At 38.1% G+C, this 21,017-nt stretch overlaps 1 protein-coding gene across 1 annotated transcript in view; it reads right to left on the bottom strand.

Annotated features, from left to right (window-relative positions):
• Positions 1 to 6,821: 6,821 nt before the first annotated feature.
• CRISPLD1 (cysteine rich secretory protein LCCL domain containing 1) overlaps positions 6,822 to 21,017 on the bottom strand; it is a 50,482-nt gene continuing 36,286 nt past the window's right edge. Inside the window, exons 13-15 of the mRNA XM_002710644.5 lie at positions 15,769 to 15,844; positions 11,788 to 11,918; positions 6,822 to 7,926 (exon numbers count right to left, since the gene is read on the bottom strand). Of these exons, the coding sequence (XP_002710690.2) occupies positions 7,875 to 7,926; positions 11,788 to 11,918; positions 15,769 to 15,844 (259 nt within the window). The 3' untranslated portion in view covers positions 6,822 to 7,874. The remainder of the gene's footprint in view (positions 7,927 to 11,787; positions 11,919 to 15,768; positions 15,845 to 21,017) is intronic.

Here is a 21,017-nt window from a genome sequence, read left to right as displayed (position 1 = left end):
CATAAAAATAACTCAGGATATTGTAAAGAACCAGCCTGAGTGTGGCAAGGGTGACAGATAGAGCAGTTAGGTGAGTATTACTACAATCCAAACCAGAAAGCCTAAGGTCTCAAAGCAACACAACAACAGTGATAATCGAGAGAAGAGGTAGAAATTATTCAGAGTCAATGCAATTTTGTGATGGATGAAATATTACAAAGCAATACATAGATTCACAGATAATTCAAACTTATTGCTAAGAGAGGATGTTGTTATTTAGTTACATATGGAATAAGGACAAAAACATATTTGTTAGTGAAAACTATACTGGGCTTGCTGACTTTAAGACACCTGAAGCATGGTTACATAAAGATATACAGTTGGTGGTTAGATTTATACCCCTATTAGCAGACATCCTGGCCAGAAACTGAGATTAGGATGTCACTATGGACTAGGTAGTTGTCACAAGCATGGATAGGATCACCCATGCCGAACTCGGTGCTTGGCTGGAGGTATGATGTGATCGTCCCCCATAGCGGGTTGTGATTAGAGGTTTCGTCCTAAGGTGTTGGTATTTGGAATTATTGGGAAGCATTTGGGAACTAGGACCTAATGGAAGGCTCTTGGTAGGTAGTTCTCATGGGGGAACAGCTTTCAAAAAAGGAAGCTGGAGCTGGCGCTGGCTCAATAGGCTAATCCTCCGCCTGCGGCGCCGGCACCCCAGGTTCTAGCCCCGGTCAGGGCGCTGGATTCTGTCCCGGTTGCCCCTCTTCCAGTCCAGCTCTCTGCTGTGGCCCGGGAGTGCAGTGGAGGTTGGCACAGGTCTTTGGGCCCTGCACCCCATGGGAGACCAGGAGAAGCACCTGGCTCCTGGCTTCAGATCAGTGCTGTGTGCTGGCCGCAGCGTGCTGGCCACAGCGGCCATTGAGGGGTGAACCAACGGAAAAGGAAAACCTTTCTCTCTGCTCTCTGTCTCTCTCTCTCACTGTCCACTCTGCCTGTCCAAAAACAAACAAACAAACAAAACAAAAAACAAAAAAACAAAAAACAAAAGCAAGCTGGAATCCTCTCATTCTCTCTGTTCCTGGTTCAAGATGTGATTGTGTCAAGGTGTGTTCCTGCCATTGCCATCTGCCTTCTGCCAGAAGATCCACATCAGAACTGAGTTTATACAGGTGGTCTTCCCTTGAACCTCCAAAACTGTGAGAAATAAAATCTCTCTTCCTAAGCAGCCTGTGCCAGGTATTTCAGTGTAGTAACACAAAGCTGAGTTGTACACCTGATATTGGTTTTCCACTAGCAATTCAGCTTAGTCATAGTTTATCAGGCCTTTCCAAAGAAATCAAGAAAGAATCTAAGAGTTTTTTCTGAACATTTGTTTGGGTAATTTGCAATTCTCAGGTTTGCTGAAGTTCTTCATATGAACTATCTGATTTGATCTATGTTTCTACTACACTGATGATTATGAATTTTATTAGGAATATTATTCTTAGGTAGGCATAACATTATTAGGGGCTTATAGAAAAGTTGAGTTGCAAAGGATCTTAAGATACTTGCTGTGAATTGTTTTTCTTGCTCATGTTGGAAGACATTCTTACAAAATGAAGCATTTCATAGCAAGTATAGAAATACATTACTTGATATTTTCCAGCTCAAAACTCCTCTGTCATTTATTAAATTGCTTTGCCATTAACTTAGGTATTAGATAATAAGTTTATTTATCCTGATACTATTTACATAGAAAAAATTGCCTATCTAAAATTAAATAAATTTATATGATACATTAAGAAGTTGTATTGTCAAAATTACTTGGATAAACATTAATATTATAGCTATAATATAAAAAATTCAAGACAGTGGGGTATAGAGGAATAGTAACATAATATAAATGTCCAAACATATTAAATAAGTCCAACATCTAAGATCTTAAAATAACCATATCCAGTATAGTTTAACTTTATTTTTAGTTTTGTCTTTTTCACTTTTTCCATTTAGCATTCTGTTTTGAAGGATTTGTAGTTCACAGCCTTCAACTTATTTGTAAGGTAACATTCCTGATTATTCAGAGATCAAATTGTCAGGTTGAATGCATTTTGTTTTTTCCTACAATCTCCAGTAAGCCTCTAGCAAGAATTCCTGCTGTTCTGATCAAATTCTTGGATCTGGTAAACTAGTGAGGTCTGTGAGAAGCCACTAACATTTCGATGAACTTAAGAATCTACATATTTGAAATAGTACCAAAAGTTTTCTCAAATCATAGTATTTTTAAAGGATGAACTGATTACCATTATTTAAATATTTGTAAGCAAACAGGAGTGAAAAGTAATGTGAGAGAGCTTTCTCTTCCTTTACTTATCTTTTAAAAATAACTGTAGGATCGGCATTTGGTGCAGTTGTTAAGACAGCAAGTGGGATGCCAGAGTGCCTGGGTTTGAATTCCAACTCTACTCCTGATTCTATATTCCTGTTACTGAGCAACAGAGGAGGCAACAGGTAATAGGTCAAGTACTTTGGTCCTTGCCACCCAAATGAAGGATCTCAACAGAGTTCCTGGCTCATAGCTTTGGCCTGGCCCAACCTTTGGGTTGCCACAGACATCCAGGGAAGTGAACTAGCATATGGGAGATTTCTGTCTCTCCCTTTCTCTACTTCTCTTTCTGCTTCTCAAATATATATATATATATATTTATATATATATATTTAAATTAGAAAATATCTGAAGATTCTTATAGCTCACCATGATGGGATAATAGGAAAGAAATTATTTTCCTAGCACAGGTATGTAGACAGGAGGAGAAAATATATGAAACAACTGTTTTCAGACATTGTCATCAGGCAACACATCTAATGCCCGACAGGAGGGAAACAGACAAGATGACTCCCTTGAGACTCTTCGAAAGCAGCCCTTCGGCTTATGATATGATATAGGCAAACATGTCTGTATGTTTCTGTATGTATGTATGTATGTCAGGTATGACACAAAAACCAAAAACTATAAAACAAAATCAATAAATTGGATTTCATCAAAATTTAAAAGTTATGCTCTTTGTGTGTGTGTGTGACGGGAAGAGTCACAAAACAGTGAGAGAGAGAGAGAGAGAGAAAGGTCTTCCTTCCATTGGTTCACCCCCCAAATGGCCACCACAGCCAGCATGTTGCGCCGATCCGAAGCCAGGAGCCAGGTGCTTCCTCCCAGTCTCCCATGCGGGTGCAGGGCCCAAACACTTGGGCCATCCTCCACTGCCTTCCCAAGCCACAGCAGAGAGCTGGCCTGGAAGAGGGGCAACCAGGACAGAATCTGGCTCCCCAACCAGTACTGGAACCTGGGGTGCCAGCACCGCAGGCGGAGGATTAAGCCAAGTGAGCTGTGGCGCCAGAAAAAGTTATGCTCTTTCAAAGACACCATTAAAAAAAAAACTAAGAGTGAGCGATTGCCCTGGTAGTCGAGACAATAAAAGCCAAAGAGTTAAGCTGCTGACTGGAAGAAAATATTTGAACTACACATATCTGACAAATACTTGTACCATGACATAAAAAAACTAATTTACTATAATAATTCAATAATAAAAGGCAACAAATTCCAATGAAAATTAAGAGAAATTTGAATAGACACTTTAGAAAGTAGATAAGATGCTGGAAAGTATTATCCATTAGGTAAATGCAAAATAAAACCTTAATAAAGCAGCATAATACACATATTCATAAAAAATTTAGAAAAATTAAAAATGCCAAGTTTGCCAAACATGTAAACCAACTGAAAGCTTTCATACAAATGGCCTGATCACTCTGAAAAATAGTAAAATCTGTTAGATATGTATTTGATATATATGGTCCACAATTATTCTAACATTTACTCAAAAGTCTGTGTGAAGACTTGTGCATGAATGTTCATAGCTATTTATATTAGCTCTGTTACTCATATCAGCAAAAACTGTAACAATTTAAGTCTTTATACAGGTCAGTGGCTAAGCAAATTGACAGACATATGAGCAATGAAATACTACTCAAGGATGAAAAGGACCAAATTGTTAAATGCAGTAACATGAACCAATCTCAAAGTCATCATTCTGAACAAAGAATCCAGACAAAAGATTGTACATATGTGCTATTTATATTTATATGAAAGCCAATAAAAGAATAAACAGTGACTCTGAGGGCATTTGAGACATGTGCTGGGAATAAGTGGCAGAGAATTTGAGGGGAGGGGTTATGGAAAGGTTTTATATCTTAACTTGGTGGTGCTATGTACCAATGTGTAAATTTGTCAACACTTATGCTACAGTTTTAATTGTGCTTCCAGAATTTCTTGCATTTCCGTTCTAACCAATCATAGTACCCCAGAATGTGCCCTCATTTGGAAATAGGGTCATTGTTGTTGTAATTAGTTAAGATGAGGTCATACTGGAGTAGGATGGGCCCCTAATTTAATATGACTGGTGTCCTTATTAAAGTGGGAAACTTGGACACAGACACATACACAAAGAGAGAACGTCATGTGAACAATGAATTTTTACCACAAGCCAAGAAACGCACAAAACTGCCCACAACCAGAAGTAGGGCAGAGGCATGGAATAGGTCGTTCCCTAGTAGCCTCAGAGGGAGGCCTCGGCCCTGCCAACATTTTCATTTCAAACTCCTGTTCTCCAGGGCTGTAAGACAATAAACTGTTGTTTAAACCATTCAACCTGTGGGACTTCATTACAGCAGCCTTGAGAAATTCATACAACTCATCAAAATGAATAGCTGAATGCATACATTTTGGTAGCTAAATTATCCCTCGATAAATATGATTAAAATTATTGAATCTAGTTCATACAAATCTCAAATAAAATCCATGCAACCTCTAAAAGGATGCAATATTTGTGTGTCCATATATATGCCCACATATATGTAAACATATATATACACATGAATGTATGGTCATTTAATTAGAATTTAGTAAGTGCTAGTTTCAGCAATATTCATTTTATCTGATTCTCATATAAACCCTGTGAGGAAGTCATTAGGATTCCAATATTACAAATGAGCATACTGTGTCTGAGAGAAATGTAATAAAACTTTGAGCATTATTCAACTAGGAAGAAATGAAGTTGGCATAGGCACACAAGCTTTTTCATTAGAAATTCAGCATTTTATCACAGCTATGTCTAATTTTACAGGATTATTGACAATATCTAATGTTATTGTGTATCTGCATGCCTATGTGCATTTTGTCTTTAAAAAGATGCACTCCACATCTATATCTCTATTGAAATTTTTTTGGTCTATATCACAATGTCCAAGCCTATCTTCATTCTTACTTCCTGGGATCCAATGGCTGAGTCTGATAATTTTCTTGTTTTCCAATTGTTTATTTTCCCTACTGGCCTACTGTTAGATGAATGAAGTATCTTCTAAACTTAGGATATTAATGGATACTCAGGTTCTTAATGATGATATTTTGGAGAGAATCCTCTCTTCCTAGAAATGTCATTGTGGAATTGGTTGATGGTAGTGATATCTGTGCTTATGTCTGATGATTGCTTTTGTCTGCTCACAGTTACATTTAAAGAACTGGATTGGTTAACACAAACATCTCTTACTATCCACCTGTCACATAGAAGAGGAAGACACAAGGTTTTCTCTGTGTGTGGTCCATGTTGATTACTGAATTCATCAGAAGGCATCAGGACAGGGTGAGATTGGAAAGTAAAGCAGGGGAGACCATCTGACTCCCACTGCAGCACGGCCAGGCCAGGGAGATGCGGGTCTGTGAAGGCTTCCTGTGTGTGACTCCTGGGTGCATGGCAGGGTTGCTGATGTCCACGGGGTACAACTCATCACTGACTCCATCAGCAGACCAGGGAGCAGACCTTCCCTGGCTCAGTTCTGAGCCCAAACTGGGAGTGCCAAGGCTCCTGCCACTTCATCCCCGTGCCCGGGGCTGTCAGAGCCACCAAGGGGTAGCGGGGAGCTCACAGCTGCGGAACAGGGTGCCTCTGCCTTAGTGGAAGATGGAAGATTCACCTAACTCCCAAACAGGAAAGTAAGGAAAGAAGGAAAAACCAAAGTTCTGGTACAGAGATGATTCTTAACAGATGACGACTATTAAAGTTAACGGGTAAACTTTGAAAGCTAAAACAATGATGATGGAGACCGAAAGTAGGGACAAACATGACGACGAATAGACTGACAAAATTGAGAGGGCTTCCCTTTTGGGGAATGCGGAACAAAAGATGAACCTGCTGAAGTCAAGGTGGTAACGTACCTTTGGCAAAAAGTGTTCCCATCAAATATGCTTTATATTTTGAAATTTTTAAGACATAAATCAATAAGTTTTGATTAACTACATTTGGAACCACTTAACCTCCTGCCAGTACTTGATAAATAACCTTGAACCACTGGTCATGTCCTCATTTGCTCTCCAGCAGCTATTTGTTGGAGTCCCTCTCTTCTTTTGTAAGTTTCCATAGTATTTTGCCCTCTTGCTTTCTCTGACTCCTATGTGTAATTTATCTCCTTTTTATCTGCTCCTAAACTCTTCCTCATTTACTTTCTAAAAATGCTTCAAATATTTGTCTCAATTCCTTTTATAATCACTCTATATCTTTTATATTCATTTGTTGTGCCTTATAAATTACTCTCCCACATTGTATTCAAATTCTTCCTTGCTACAATGCTTCTAAATATATGGTTCCATGTTTTTTATTTCACAAATACCTAAATAATTATTTTGACTTTACATGACCTGTCAATAGGTACATTATTCGATAAGCCAAATAAGGCTTTCAACAATAATATTGTTCATTTTGGCCAAAATTATTTCTAAATCAACATAAGCATGCAAAGGGAACTGAAAATAATACTTTGAAACATGATTAATTTTAATGTTTACAGGAAAAGAGTAAATTCACTAGCAGAAAACAAAATTACCAAAAGTAACACTTTACAGATTTCTTTTAGTCTCAAAGCAAGATACATTTTTCATAGAAACAAATATATCACCACTACAGGTACCATAATCTGGCAACATTTATACACAAGGCCATTTACCATTAAGAAAATCAGTGGCAATGGAAATGCAATACATTAGTTCGTCTCTGTTCAATTTTTTCTACTATACTTCCTGGCCTGCAGGAGTATTTGCCAGGATACAAAAGAAAATGTGTGGCCTCAATTTCAATAATATATAGAAAGCTCTGGCTGCCCATTTTAGTCCTATATGTACTATACAATCACTAGGAATGTTTTTATACCACTACTCTGACTTAATCCATTTACTATTAAGTCCATTCCCAAGGAACAAAACATTTTAACAGATTCATGGGGATATTATATGATTATTTTATACAAAATAACAAGTGCAATATCAGAACTTAATATTCTCTATGTCTACCCTAACAGAAGGAGAAAAACTGTACAGGGATTAACTAGAAAATAATTTGACATTATTTGGAATAGGGAATGTTAGAGAACTGGATGGGGGAAAATACAGTAAGGTTTCTTTCAGTTTTACAGTTGATTGCTTTTAAATGCACCAGATGATTTTCTGAGGGCCATTCACATTCCATGTTTAGATTCACTTTATTAGTGGCATATACAAAGCACCATATAATATAATATATGAAATGTAGAACAATCATGACCATGTAATTAACTGTAGAAATAACTGCTAAGAAAATATAGCAATATTTAACACAGGATTTCTGAAACCATTACATATTCCTTACTTTGTCCAAAGCTAAAGTCCCATGTTTTATTTTATAGACTTTGTCTAACAAGATTTATATGCATTTGGCACTGTTTTGGGCTGAAATAGTTGATATCTTCTGTACAGTAATGTTACAGTTTTATACAAACTTCAGATATACGGCATTTGGAATAGTCTTTATGATCCCCTTTCCAAGTGTTCCGTTTCACACAACAGCAAATACTCTGAATGCCTTTCCTCCTGGAGGATTCTGTAAACTGCAAAAGAAACCACAAAAAATATATTGATGTCATCTTCACATATAATCCTCCTAATAAATCATGTTTTCTTCTGACAGCCAAAAAAGCAGCTCTATGAATCCAGATGGTCAACTTTCTTAGGCTGCCGTAATTTATAAATTACTGGAAAGCTCCGAGATGACATAATTCTTTAAATACTGGTTGCATGCTGGAGTGCAGATTCCCTAGAGCAATGTAAGACACCTAATGCTAAGGAAAGCAGTCTCTGTGGAACTTCACGGGTTCCAGATCATGCTTTCACACAGCACCTTCTGCCTCTGAATGTACCAAAGCAGAGTTCAGCAACTGCGATTTCACTTGACAGGGGGAGTACTGAGACAAGTTTTACAGCTGAATCGCATGGTTAACAGTTAACTGCAAGTTAAATACATGGCTGATACTTATGCAGTAGTCTAGGGTACTAGCTTATAGTTATTTCCTCAGTCTGACAAAATTATATTGACAGTACACAGATTAATACTTTTGACATCTACAGTTTCAAGAAAAATGTAAAGAAGTGTAATGGTTAAAACTAAAACAACCAAAGAATTTCTTCTCTGAAATACAAAAACACCCAAACATATAATCATACACTCCTTAATCTCATTTCATAGATATTTAAAAAAAGTATTTATGCTAGAGCCAGAAAGACAGACAAAGAAAGAGCTTCCACCCACTGGTTCACTGCCCAAATGTCCAGTGGGCCAGGGCAAAACCAGGAGACAGGAACTCCATCCAGGTGTCTGATGTGGATGGGAAGAAGTTAATTATTGAGCCATCATTGCTACCTCCTAGAGTCTGTGCAGCGGGAAGATAAAGTCAAGAACCAGAGTGGAAGGACTTGATTTAGGATGTGAGAGTCTTATCCAGTGTCTTCAGCATCTTAGTTGGTGTCTCTTTTTTTTTTTTTTTTTTTTTTTGACAGGCAGAGTGGACAGTGAGAGAGAGAGAGAGAGAAAGGTCTTCCTTTTGCCGTTGGTTCACCCTCCAATGGCCACAGCGGCTGGTGCACTGCAGCCAGCGTACCGCGCTGATCCGAAGCCAGGAGCCAGGTGCTTCTCCTGGTCTCCCATGGGGTGCAGGGCCCAAGCACTTGGGCCATCCTCCACTGCACTCCCAGGGCCACAGCAGAGAGCTGGACTGGAAGAGGAGCAACCGGGACAGAATCCAGTGCCCCGACCAGGACTAGAACCTGGTGTGCTGGCGCCGCAGGCGGAGGATTAGCCTAGTGAGCCACGGCGCCGGCCTAGTTGGTGTCTTAACTGCTAGGTGATAATGCCCACCCTATGAGTACTGCTATTTATTTTTATCTTTTTAAAGAATTAGTCCGAGGCATTTGTTATGTATGTATGTGTATATGTGTATTTCAAAGTCAGAGAAACACAGAAACATCTTCCATTTGCTGGTTCACTCCCCAGATGCACACAACAGCTGAGGATAGAGCAGGCCAACACCAGGAGCCAAGAACTCAATGGTTATAATTGAAGGACATCATGTTGAGTGAAATAAGCCAGACACAGAAAGACAAATCCTACATATTCTCTCTTATACATGGAAGCTAAAATTAAAAAAACAAACAAAAAAAGAAATATCTGTATGTGTCAGTATTGCTGCAAATATAGTGTTTTGTTAAACTCTGTTTCATATCTTGTCAAATTATTAACAATGACATATTACTGTAGTTTAATGATCTGTGACTATTTCAAAATTCACTGTGACACTGACATATTTTCATTAGCTTCACTGTTTGTAGCCCTTGTCTGTATTCCTACTGAACTATGGTCTTTTTACTTGTCAAACTTTTTATGTATTGTAGCACTAAGTCTTTAATTATAATGTAAATTAAAAATGTCTTCTCAAAAATAAAAATAAAAAATAGATAAACAAAGCAATAAATAAAAGAAGCACCAGGGATATGACTTGAACCCAGGTGTCCCAAATGGTGTCTTACCGGGTGAACCAAATGCTAACACCAGTAAGTAGATGTTAACAGTAATGCAGAATCATAAATTTTCTTTTTTATGGAATTATTTTATATTTTACTGGGTAACATTAATCACAATTTATTTTATTTAAAGGTGTAAGATGTAAAATGGTAATGCTATTAATCATTGCAGTAAGAATAAAGACACAAAGTACAATACCTTTCATCTTTTATTTATGTACAAGAGAAGAAAAGAAGAAAATGTAGAATAAGAAAAGGCTGAGGTATGCATACAACACACAAAGGCACACACATGTGCCCCAGTCTTTCCATGCAAGCAGATGCCATTGTAAAGACATGTTCAAACTGGAAACAGACTGACTATGTGCCTTACGAAGTGGATGCTTTTGTCTTCTTTAAATACAACGACATCCTAGAAAAATGTATATCCCTCGCCTAAAGAATTAGTGCTGAATCTGAGCCCTGTAATTTACAAGTTATTGGACCACTTTTTAATCAGTATGAGCCTCAGTTTACACACATACAAATTAGAGTCTACAGACTCAGGAAGATAGGGCTGCTGGTAGAGATGAGCTAATGTAAAGACTATCCAGTAACATCTACCTTCTGGGATATTCCTATAATTGATTCTCAAAAGTAATTCTCAGTTTAATAGCATATCTAACACTGTAAAGGTCTAAAATAAATATAAGAAATATGACAGGTAAATGAAACCACATCACTCAGCTTATAAAACTACAGACTGCATTCTAGAACTCAAGTATCCATAAGTTGAGCATTGATCATATCTGCTTAAAAAGGCCATGAGCCAAGTGACAGAGTGACAGAAAAGTCACTGAAAATTAATACTAAATACTGATCTTTCTATGAGATGATACCCAGATGGTCAGAGGGAAGGCAATCTAGAAACACTGCATGGCACATCCTTTGTCATCCTGTAGAGCAAGGGTGGGGAACATCTGGCCCATGGGCCACAGAAGACTCACAAAATCATTCGGCCTGGCCCTGCCAAGCACTGGCAGGCAGGACTCAAAATCCAATAAATATATAGCAGGTTAATTTTCAAACTGATAATTTTGTCTGGCCCACAAATGATGTTCTAAATCTCCAAATGGCCCTCAGCAGGAAAAATATTCTTCACCCCTGCTATAAAGTCACCATTGTACATGTGAACCCTCCACTGGCAATTTTGAGAAACTCATGAAATATCTCAAAGAGAAGAATTTTTCCATATTTACACAAATGGAAATTCATATTACTTGCATAAGTACCAATGATTTAAAAAGCAAATCATTATAGGTTCATTTCTCTTAATGTATATTAATATTTGATAATGAAAGTCCCTTAAATTTTCCCACATAACTAATATATATACTCATACATACTAGTGGACTGAATAGTATGAGATAAAGCTCATTTATATAATTCCAGGAATCTAATTTCCAATCAAAAGGAGAAATTTGGTTCCAGGGAAAATCAGACTAATTGTTTTGGTCAAATACTTTGTCAGATAACTGGATTAAAGAAATAATTCAGTGCCTTGCTCACCTCAAAAGACTTAATATAAAAACTAATCTACAAAATCCAGAAGAGGATGAAAGAAATTTCCTAATTATAAGATCAATTAACAAAAGAGTGGTTCTGACTTCTAATCCGATTTTCATGTTGATTTTTAAAAGCCTGCAGGAGACAGGCACCTCTGGTACTGCAGTTTCTCCCATCCTGGAAGACCAGTTGTTCCACTGTTACACAAATGTGCAAAGGAAACACTGACTCAGTCACTTCCCTTCCGTGCCACTCTGACGAGGCCCATTGCAAAGCAATCACAAAGAGAAAGATGGTATTAAAGAAAAAATGTGTGTGTGTGTGTGTGTGTGTGTGTGTTTTGTTTTTACCTTTCTGAGAAGATTCCATTCTGGAAAGATGCGATGTAAGTCTTTCTTTTGTCCACAGGCATAACGTCAACATAACCACCATGATTTCGAACCACCCCAGCATGTACTGCTGCTCTGCAGATACTGGACAGCTAAGAAGGCAAGGAAAACAACGCCTATGATTAGGAAATTCCTGCCGAGATCCCCAGTCAACTTTTATGGGACCGGAGTCCCTGACCTCTGTCTCTGTTTAGACAGAGGTAAGCGCAGGGTGACATTTTGCACATTAAGGAATGTTTCAAAAGTCACATGTCAGAGGCAATTCTGAGCACATCTCCAGGCCTCTCCACCATTTCATCTGCAAACACAAGGCCAGTACAACCCGCAGGCTTGCAGAGTCAAAACAAGGAAAAGCAGATTCACTCCGTTTCTCTCTTCAAGGGCCCATCTGCCATCCTTAAATTTCAGCTTTTGCGAGTCTACTGGATTCACTCTGACAGACTAAACACAGGACTTTTTATGTCCAATTTTGATTTAGACACATCTCAGCCATAATTCTATACATTTCTATGGCCCCTTTTCCAAAATACAAGCATGTATCAAATGAGTTTTTTTCTTACTAAATAATATAATCTATGCAGAAAAATTCTGCCTGAAAGGATAACCTCAACAAAAAAATAAATAGAATAAAAAATAAAATGTCTGTTGCCGGTTTGAATGGTCCAATATAAATTGCTAGACCAGTTCTATGTTTCTATTAAACTGGTTATGTAATCCGAATTGACTGGGATTTCTGAGGAGGAGAAAATTACTGTTTCAGGTCCAAAACATTCATATTTTTTAAACTACCAACATTCAAAAGACAAACCATTTCTTTTGGCCCAATAAATCTCTAGATTTTACCATGTGCTTTAATCTAAACGATCCATAGCTGAGGGCAGCCTGAGGAAGTCCCACCACGGGAAATGCTTGAACTGTGTCAGTTAGAGAGGTCCACCTCATATGCCCACCAGTCTGTCCTGATCCCAAGGGCGTGTTCCTTTCTCAACTCCATGCACATGCGGGTGACTTAATGTGCTTTTCTAAGTTCACGTAAGCGTGTGTATCTTACATGACTTTGCTTTATTACTGTGCTCTGAACTCTGTGGCATCAGTCAGTATTTATTAGCTCAGAGAGCCTGATGCCAAGCTGTTTAATCCTTTGCAAGCTTTTGCTATATCACTAAATACCATATAGTGAAAATCTTCTATCCATACTCTGAAGAGGCATTTTGTTCTCCACTTAAAGACTCACATTGAATTAATAATTGTATTCAAAATGGTTCATAACAGATGGAATTAAAAAGAATACTGTGCACATTTCAGTATTTATTCTGTTATGTTAAAAGCGTACTATCAGCATTTTTCCTGAGGCAAGAAAAGTGCTTAGATATAACATTCACTAAACCCAACCACTTGATATGTTTTGAGACTATTGTTTCGCCTACAACAATGCAGTCAGCAGGCATTCCTATTTGAGTTCAGAGGTCAAAAGACATTTTCTTTTCATACCACACTTTATGAGAATTAATGTAGCATGAAAAGAAAGAAGAATTTATCTGTGAAAATGGAATTATGAAGTTAAAACAAACTATAAATAAAAGTTCAAATTAATGGGATGTACAAGTTCTAATCTGTAAATAGGAAAAGAAGAATGAGGGGAAAGGACTGAGAGGGAAGGGGCGAGACAAAGAAGAGAAGAAGGAAGGAAGGAAGGAAGAGAATGAGGAAGAGGGAGGCTGGTTGGTGGGTTCCACCTTTCCTTATCAATCTTATTTGAAAAGCTAATGCATTTCGTAGGGATTGGAAAGACTGACAACCAATGGTTCAATCTCTGACTCTGTATTTACCCTGTGATAGCAATCTTTATACTTCCAACTTTTGTCTTCAGAGTACCTACATAATACTTATTACTTATTGATTTCATTGAGGTAGGACGAAATAAGGTGATCTCAGGATGTAAGTTCTAACAGAACTGATTCTAGCCAAGAGACAGCTTTAAAGACAAAGAAGTCGGTAGGGACTTTCACCAGATATGACTAAAATAAAAAGCTCTGGTACTTAAAAACCAAAACATCTTAAAAAACAACTTCTTTCTCCAGATATACACATTCTCATACATTTAATACTTTGTTATTTTTCAGCAAATATTTATACGCCTGGTACTTGCTTAACATATATAACATATATATACTGTGTGCTCTGAAGTTCTGTTGAGGCAGGAGCAAGCTTTGTTCACAGCTTGGCACGTATCAATGTGGTGATGAAAAAATGATGAATGGATTGCCCAGCTATTTCCCTCAGGGAGCTTACAAATAATATAAGAGACAGAGAAAGCAGTAGAAGATGGCCCGGATCCTTGGGCCCCTGCACTCACGTAGGAGACCTGGAAGAAGCTCCTGGCTCCTGGCTTCAGATTGGCTCAGCTCCGGCCTTTGCAGCCATTTGGGAAGTGAACCAGTGAATGGAACACCTCTCTGTCTTCTCTCTACCTTGTTCTATTACTCTTTCAAATAAATAAAATAATCTTTTTTAAAAAAAAGAGAGACAGGGTAACAATGACAACATCTAACAAAATAGACTATTTGCTAACAGGGAAAAACAAAGGTATAGGGGCTGAAAGAAGGACAAACATTAGGAGATGCAGCAATATCCCTCACAGAGGAAGTAGCAATCATTTAGGGCAGGAAGAAAGAACAAGAATTTGACAGAAAAATTCCAGAGACAAGGATAATCCAGAGACTAGGAAATCCAAGACAGCAGCAGGATATTTAAGCTGCTGATAGGAATAATGTGAATAAGCCTAGATCTTAAAAGAGTCTTAGAATTGGAGAATAGTTTTAAAGGTGACGTCACATTGAAAAAAAAAAAAAAACTTGGACCTAAATGCATTCATCAAGACTCATAAGACAGTGACACATACATATTTCAGGACTCTTCATGCAAATCAGATCCCTACAGTGTTCTGTTGAATATGTACATCAGGAAGATACTTTCCCCAACTTGCTTTTGTAATTCTCTGGCCACATAAAACCTTAACCAATCAGCATGTACTTCCAGATTCTCCCTCAACCCGTTTCAAGAGCTGTATTCTTCTATTCCTTAGACTAAAGTGGCCCCTTTAGCTACAGTTCTCATCAGCTCAGAGACAAGCAAAGCCATGTACTATGCCTGCAGGCAGCGCAATTATTCTCACCTACATGTAGATGTCATTCAACCAACCCATAATGTGTTCCCTAACCTTCTTCACCAAAGAACAGCCCAACCTGGCTCACAAATGTATTTATCTACACTGAAGCCATCACAGTGGGTATTTCTTGTCCAACCCCACTAAAGTCATCCGTTACCACTTCTCCTCAACTCCTCCCCTTTGGTATACATTTTAAGATATTATTTGCTTTTAATTTTATACCCTTTGGCAGTGAGGATACTGTTTATACATTTGACACATTCTTAATCATCCAGTTTACACTTCAAATAAGAACCAAAAGGAAGACTAAAGAAAAGCTAAATGCATTTTTCCTTCCCAAGACTGCTGCCAGGCTATTTAAATCATTGTGTGGTATCAGATATTTGGGGAAGACATAATAACATATCTAGTTAAAGTAAATGACTGTACACTCATAGTGAGACTGTTGCTATCATTACAGAAACTGTGCTCTTATACTGTACTGCAAAGCACATACATACACTTAAATATGCATAGGTATCAAGGGTGGAAACCTTATTTCTGCCAAAGGCAATTTGGATATTTATAACATTATTCATGGGCCATACAAAATTATTAAATTACAAATTAGCCTGCAATAGTTGTACTGACTTTTGTGTCCCACCTGCAGGATGTGGCAGGGCCAGATCAAATGATTTTGCAGGCCTTATATGGCCCGCAGGCCTGACATTCTCACCTCAGGGTATATTTTTATTTATAGTGAACACTGAGAGATGTATAACTAGAATACTTACGTCAGAATAAACTTGAGTTCCAATTACACGAGCATAATGTGGATTAGCTTGCATACAATTGCGAGGACAGTATACTCTGAAGAAAAAAAAACAACATATACTTCCATATTAAGCGAGTTGGTTAACATCAGTCTTTCTTACTAGTAAAACCATTGACAAGCATACACAAAAGTAAACTCAAAATTCTACACTCTTTCATTTCTTTTTCTCCTGAAATACGTCAAGGGACCCAGACAGGCAGTAGATACAATCCCTTCTGTTTATTTTAACCAATTCCAGTTTTTGACACAAATTTGGTTTCTTTTTAACACTAGGAAACCTTCTAACTTCCAGTTTTAAGGCAGAAAGAAACATAAGAAAGCATCACTATATATGCATCTGAGAAGGTGGTACTGCAGAATTTAGTAAAGAGGTAACCTGGGAAATCTGAATCACCGTTTGCCTCATAATGTCTCATGGTTTTTCTTCTTCACATTAACATCTTTGGTATCACATCCAATTTCCCAGTTTGAATTATCATCTATAATCTGCCAATTCCCAAATTTGCATCTCCTTTTGGAGCTACTCTTAATTCCAAATCTGTATATCCCACTGCTTATTCAACATCTGCACCTGGAGCTAGTACCTCAGACTCACTTGATATGAAAACAAAATTTTTTTAAAGATGTATTTATTTTTTCAAAGGTAGAGTCAGAGATCTTCCATCTGCTGGTTCACTCCCTAAATGGCCTCAGCGGCTAGGGCTGTGCCAGGCGGAAGCCAGGAGCCAGGACCTTCTTCTGGGTCTCCCACGTGAGTGCAGTGGCCCAGGGACTTGGGCCATCTTCTGCTGCTTTCCTAGGCACATTAGCAGGGAGCTGGATCAGAAGTGGAGCAGCTGGGACTCAAATCGGCACCCACATGTTATGCTGGCACTGCAGGCAGTGGCCTAACCTGCTGTGCCACAGTGCTGGCCCCAAAAACAAATTTCCCAAATCTGTTCTTTCTGTAGGTCAAACCCTTTACTCTACCCTTAATCTCTCTCACACACCTTAAATTCAACCCATCAGCAATTTATGTATTAGCTATATCTTAAAATATATCCAAGAGCAGAGCAGCCCAAGCACTTCACATATGGTAAATCTGGATTCTATTATTTGCTGTTTAATTCATTGCAGCAGGCTTCCTAGTGATCGCCTTGCATTCCGTGTGGCCCTCCTCAATCTATTTTGCACACATTTGCTAAGTCTAAACATGTCATTCCTCTGCTCCAAATACTCTACTAGCCTTCCAGCTCCTTCAGAATAAGTGACAAGCTCTTTGGAATGGCCAATAAACCCTGCATGTCCTGTACTCCCACTGCTTCTGACTTTATATCCTACTCCCCTTCTACTTCTACAGCCCCTGCTCCAGTCACATTGGTCACGTGGGAATTCCACAAACATACACAATATACTCCTAACTCAAGGTCTTTGTACTTATCTTCCTCTTTAACGGAATGCTGTTCCTCCAGGTGTCCTGTTACTTTACTTATATCCAATTGGCTGACATCATTTACAAGAAACTGCCCCAATCTATTTATTTTCGTATACATCCTAATTATCAGTGTTCAATCAGTCACATGATATTAAAAAAATTCATTCTCATAGTTCAAGAAACCATGAAGTGACACTTAAAAAAATTAACTGGTTCTCTAAATACACACGCACACATACACACACACATGCACTAAAAGGAAGTAAATACTAAAACTAGAAAAATATATTCATTTTACATAGCAAATCAGACTCTCAACATAATAGCTACATTAAAATCATTGATGGGTGATAGGATCAATAATTTTGCTAAAAGTATTCTAAAAAAAATAAAACTTTAATGGAAACTACCCTCATTAATTGAAGCCGATTTTCAAGACAGCTTTGAAGAAATAGTTATAGCTTTTATTTCTAAAATTTGTATAGCATTACATACTCTAGAGTGCATAGAGTATTTAAATAAACCATTTAAATAAAAGTTTATAAAGGCATATGAGTTTCGTAACTCTGAATTAGAGGGTTGACTGTTCTAAAACACGCCGTCTGAAATTTCTGCGGGCGGCAGGGCGTCCTGTTGACTGGAAAATGACCTCACTGTATTGGAGAACCGCTGTGCATTCACTGCACACCCTACGGTTGCAAACCACCCGCTCTAACGTTAGGATCACGCTGTTCTATGAGCTCTACCTTGCCCAGAGTTAGCACGTGGTTTATAAAAGGGCAACATCAGCTGCTTCAACTTGAGTTAGCCTCAGGTTAATTAAAAAAAAAAAAAAAAAAAGGACTGTGGAAAGGTGCTTTTTGTTTGTTTGTTTACTCTGTTTTCCCAAATTACCTTAAATTTACGTTTGTTATGTTCAAAGATTTATTTATTTATTTATTTGAAAGGCAGAGTTACAGAGAAGCAGAGGCAGAGAGAAAGAGAGAGACTGACTGATCTTCCATCAGCTGGTTCACTCCCCAGATGGCTGCTCTGGCAAGCACTGGGCCAGGCCAAAGCTGGGAGATCATCCCAGTCTCCCACATGGGTGGCAGGGGCCCAGAAACTTGGGCCTTCTTCTGCTGCTTTCCCAGATGCATTAACAGGGAGCTGGATCAGAAGTGGAGCAGCTGGGACTCAAACAGGCACCCATATGGGATGCAGGTGGGTGCTTCAGGTGGCAGCTTTACCTGCTGCAACACAGCACTGAACCCTATATTTTTTAAATTATGTCTTAAAGTCAGAGAGACAAGTCGCGAGATCTTCCATTATTGGCTCATTCTCCAAATTCCAACCAGATGGGGTTGGGCCAGGGCAATAAGCCAGGAGGAGGCAAGAACACAATCTAGGTCTCCTAAGTAGACATGGGTTCAAGATGTGACTGCTCCACTTTCACTCCAGTTCCCTGCTGCTGTGGCCAGGAAAGCAGCAGGAGATGACCCATTTACTTGTGTCGGGGCCATCCGCATAGGAGACCCAGATGAAGCTCCTGGCTTTGGCCTGGCCGTTGCAACCACATGGGAAGTGAATCAGTAGATAATGATCTTCTGTTTCTCTCTCTATGATTCTTTCAATCAACAAATCTTTAAGTAAATAAATGAATCTTTAAAAAAAATGAAAATAGGAAATTGGTTTTCCTCTTTTGGAACAATAGCGACACAATGACAGAAAATTACCATTCCAAGCATTTAATAGAGGGAGATCTTATGATAGAATATTCCAGAAACTGTTCTTATACAGCTGAAATACGGCCTGGCATAATATGAGGGGTCCTCAAAAAAATTCACAGATATGTGTATTACAAAAAAAAAAAAACCAAAAAAAAAAAAACCAAAAAAAAAAACTGTATGAACGTCAAACTTTTTACACCAACATAAATAAATTTTTAAGTTTATTTTTTTCCTAAACTCACTGAAGTCCGCTTGTACTGGTACATAATAGGTATTTAAAGAACATTTATAAAGGCACCATCAAAAATTCCTGTTTTCATGTATCATGATGCAAAAATTTACCAATTTGACCTAGCAATCTGACTCTTCTTCCTATAAAAACAGAACCTGTGAGCTCAGAGGTACAATAAATCTGAAAAAAATATTCTAAGACTACAAAACAAGTCATTATTTAATCAGATCTGTGAGACTTACAACATAATTAGTGAAGTTCTAATATCAGGAGTCTAAGACACTATATTTTTATAATAAAAATATCTGACACATAATTCATTTATGGTCAGATGGTAAAAAGCATATGATGCATTTCACACGTAATCTGCACATTATCCTATAGCCTGAAATCTGCTGATTTCAGTAAACACATATGCTGAAGCATTTAAAAAAATTCTCACATCAGCATGCACCAACCTAGCCAACCCAAACCATTACAACAACATTTGCCCACTAGCGTAGAAACAGAAAGATTTGTTTTTAAAAAGGAAGCAAGTGAGATAGTCACGGGAAGGAATGAATGTGTTATCTCACATCTGTAACTGAGAAACTCCCTACTGCTAGAAAATGAAGTACACCCTCTCTTATATCAACATCATCTACTGTTACCCCCTGACCAACCAATCTCATTCTTTAAGTGAATCACTGCTTTAGTTTTAAAAGGTTAAGAAATGAAGCTTTTCCAAAGAAAATTAACTCTGGCATAAAAATTAAGTGCTTTACATTTTTAAGCTGATACAGTTTGCCAAACTACAATTATCTCTCTAAATCGCATTACTGATTGTTGGAAGTAGTGTGAATAGAACAAAGGTGGGATATATCAAGATATACTTTAAGGGTGGGCTCTGTGGTGCAGCTGGTAAAGCTGCCACTTGGAATATCCTTATCCCACATCAGAATAGCATCTACTTGGTGCTTCCATCTAGTTTTCTGATGATGCATCTGGGAAGCGTCTGGGATGCAGCAGAAGATGGTCCAAGAACCTGGGTTCCTACTACAAACATGGGAGACCCAGATGATGTTCCTGGCTCCTGCGTTTGGTCTAGCCTGGCTCCAGCTGTTGCAGGCATGTGGCGAGTGAATCAATAGATGGAAGATCTATCACTCTGCTTTTCAAATGAAGAACTAAATCTTTAAAAAAAAAAAAAGAGTAATTCTTCGGTTTTCACTTGTATTGATTATGACTGTGGCCATAATACTTGTAACAGTAATCATCTGAGCGTAGCCAAGATAAATGAACCATTTTTTTCTATGACTTTATAAACTCTATTATAACTTTTGAAAAGAAACTACACAAAACAAAAATAAAACAAAGGAAGAGAGGACTTTTTGAATTACTAATGGAAATGAAATTGATGCAATTTAGGGACTGGATAACACTGCTAATAATATGAGTAACATCACTTTAATTTTGTAGCAAGAACTTGTTATAGACTGAATACTTGTGTGCCTCCAAAATCCACATGTATCCCAATCCCAATCCCAATGTAACTGTTTTGGAGAAAAGATCTTTAGGGTAATTAAGGTTAAATACAGACATAAGAGCAGGCCCTTATCCTATACGATTAGTGTCCTTAGAAGAGACACAAGGGAGTAAACACTGTCTCCATGCACCATGTGAGGACACAGGGAAGGTAGCTGCCTACAAGCCTGGCAGAGAGCCCTCATGAGGAACTGAATCAGCAGGCACCTTGCTAATGGACTCCCCAACTTCCACAACGGTCAAAAGCAAGTGTCTATGGTTTATACCACACAGCCTGTGGCATTTTGTTACAGCAGCTCAAGAAGACTAATGTGGAATTCTTTATATCA

This window comes from Oryctolagus cuniculus, chromosome 6 (genome assembly GCF_964237555.1).
Source record: "Oryctolagus cuniculus chromosome 6, mOryCun1.1, whole genome shotgun sequence".
Lineage (NCBI taxonomy): Eukaryota > Metazoa > Chordata > Mammalia > Lagomorpha > Leporidae > Oryctolagus > Oryctolagus cuniculus.
The sequence above is the reverse complement of the archived record's forward strand: the minus strand, read 5'-3'. Positions and strand labels throughout refer to the sequence as shown.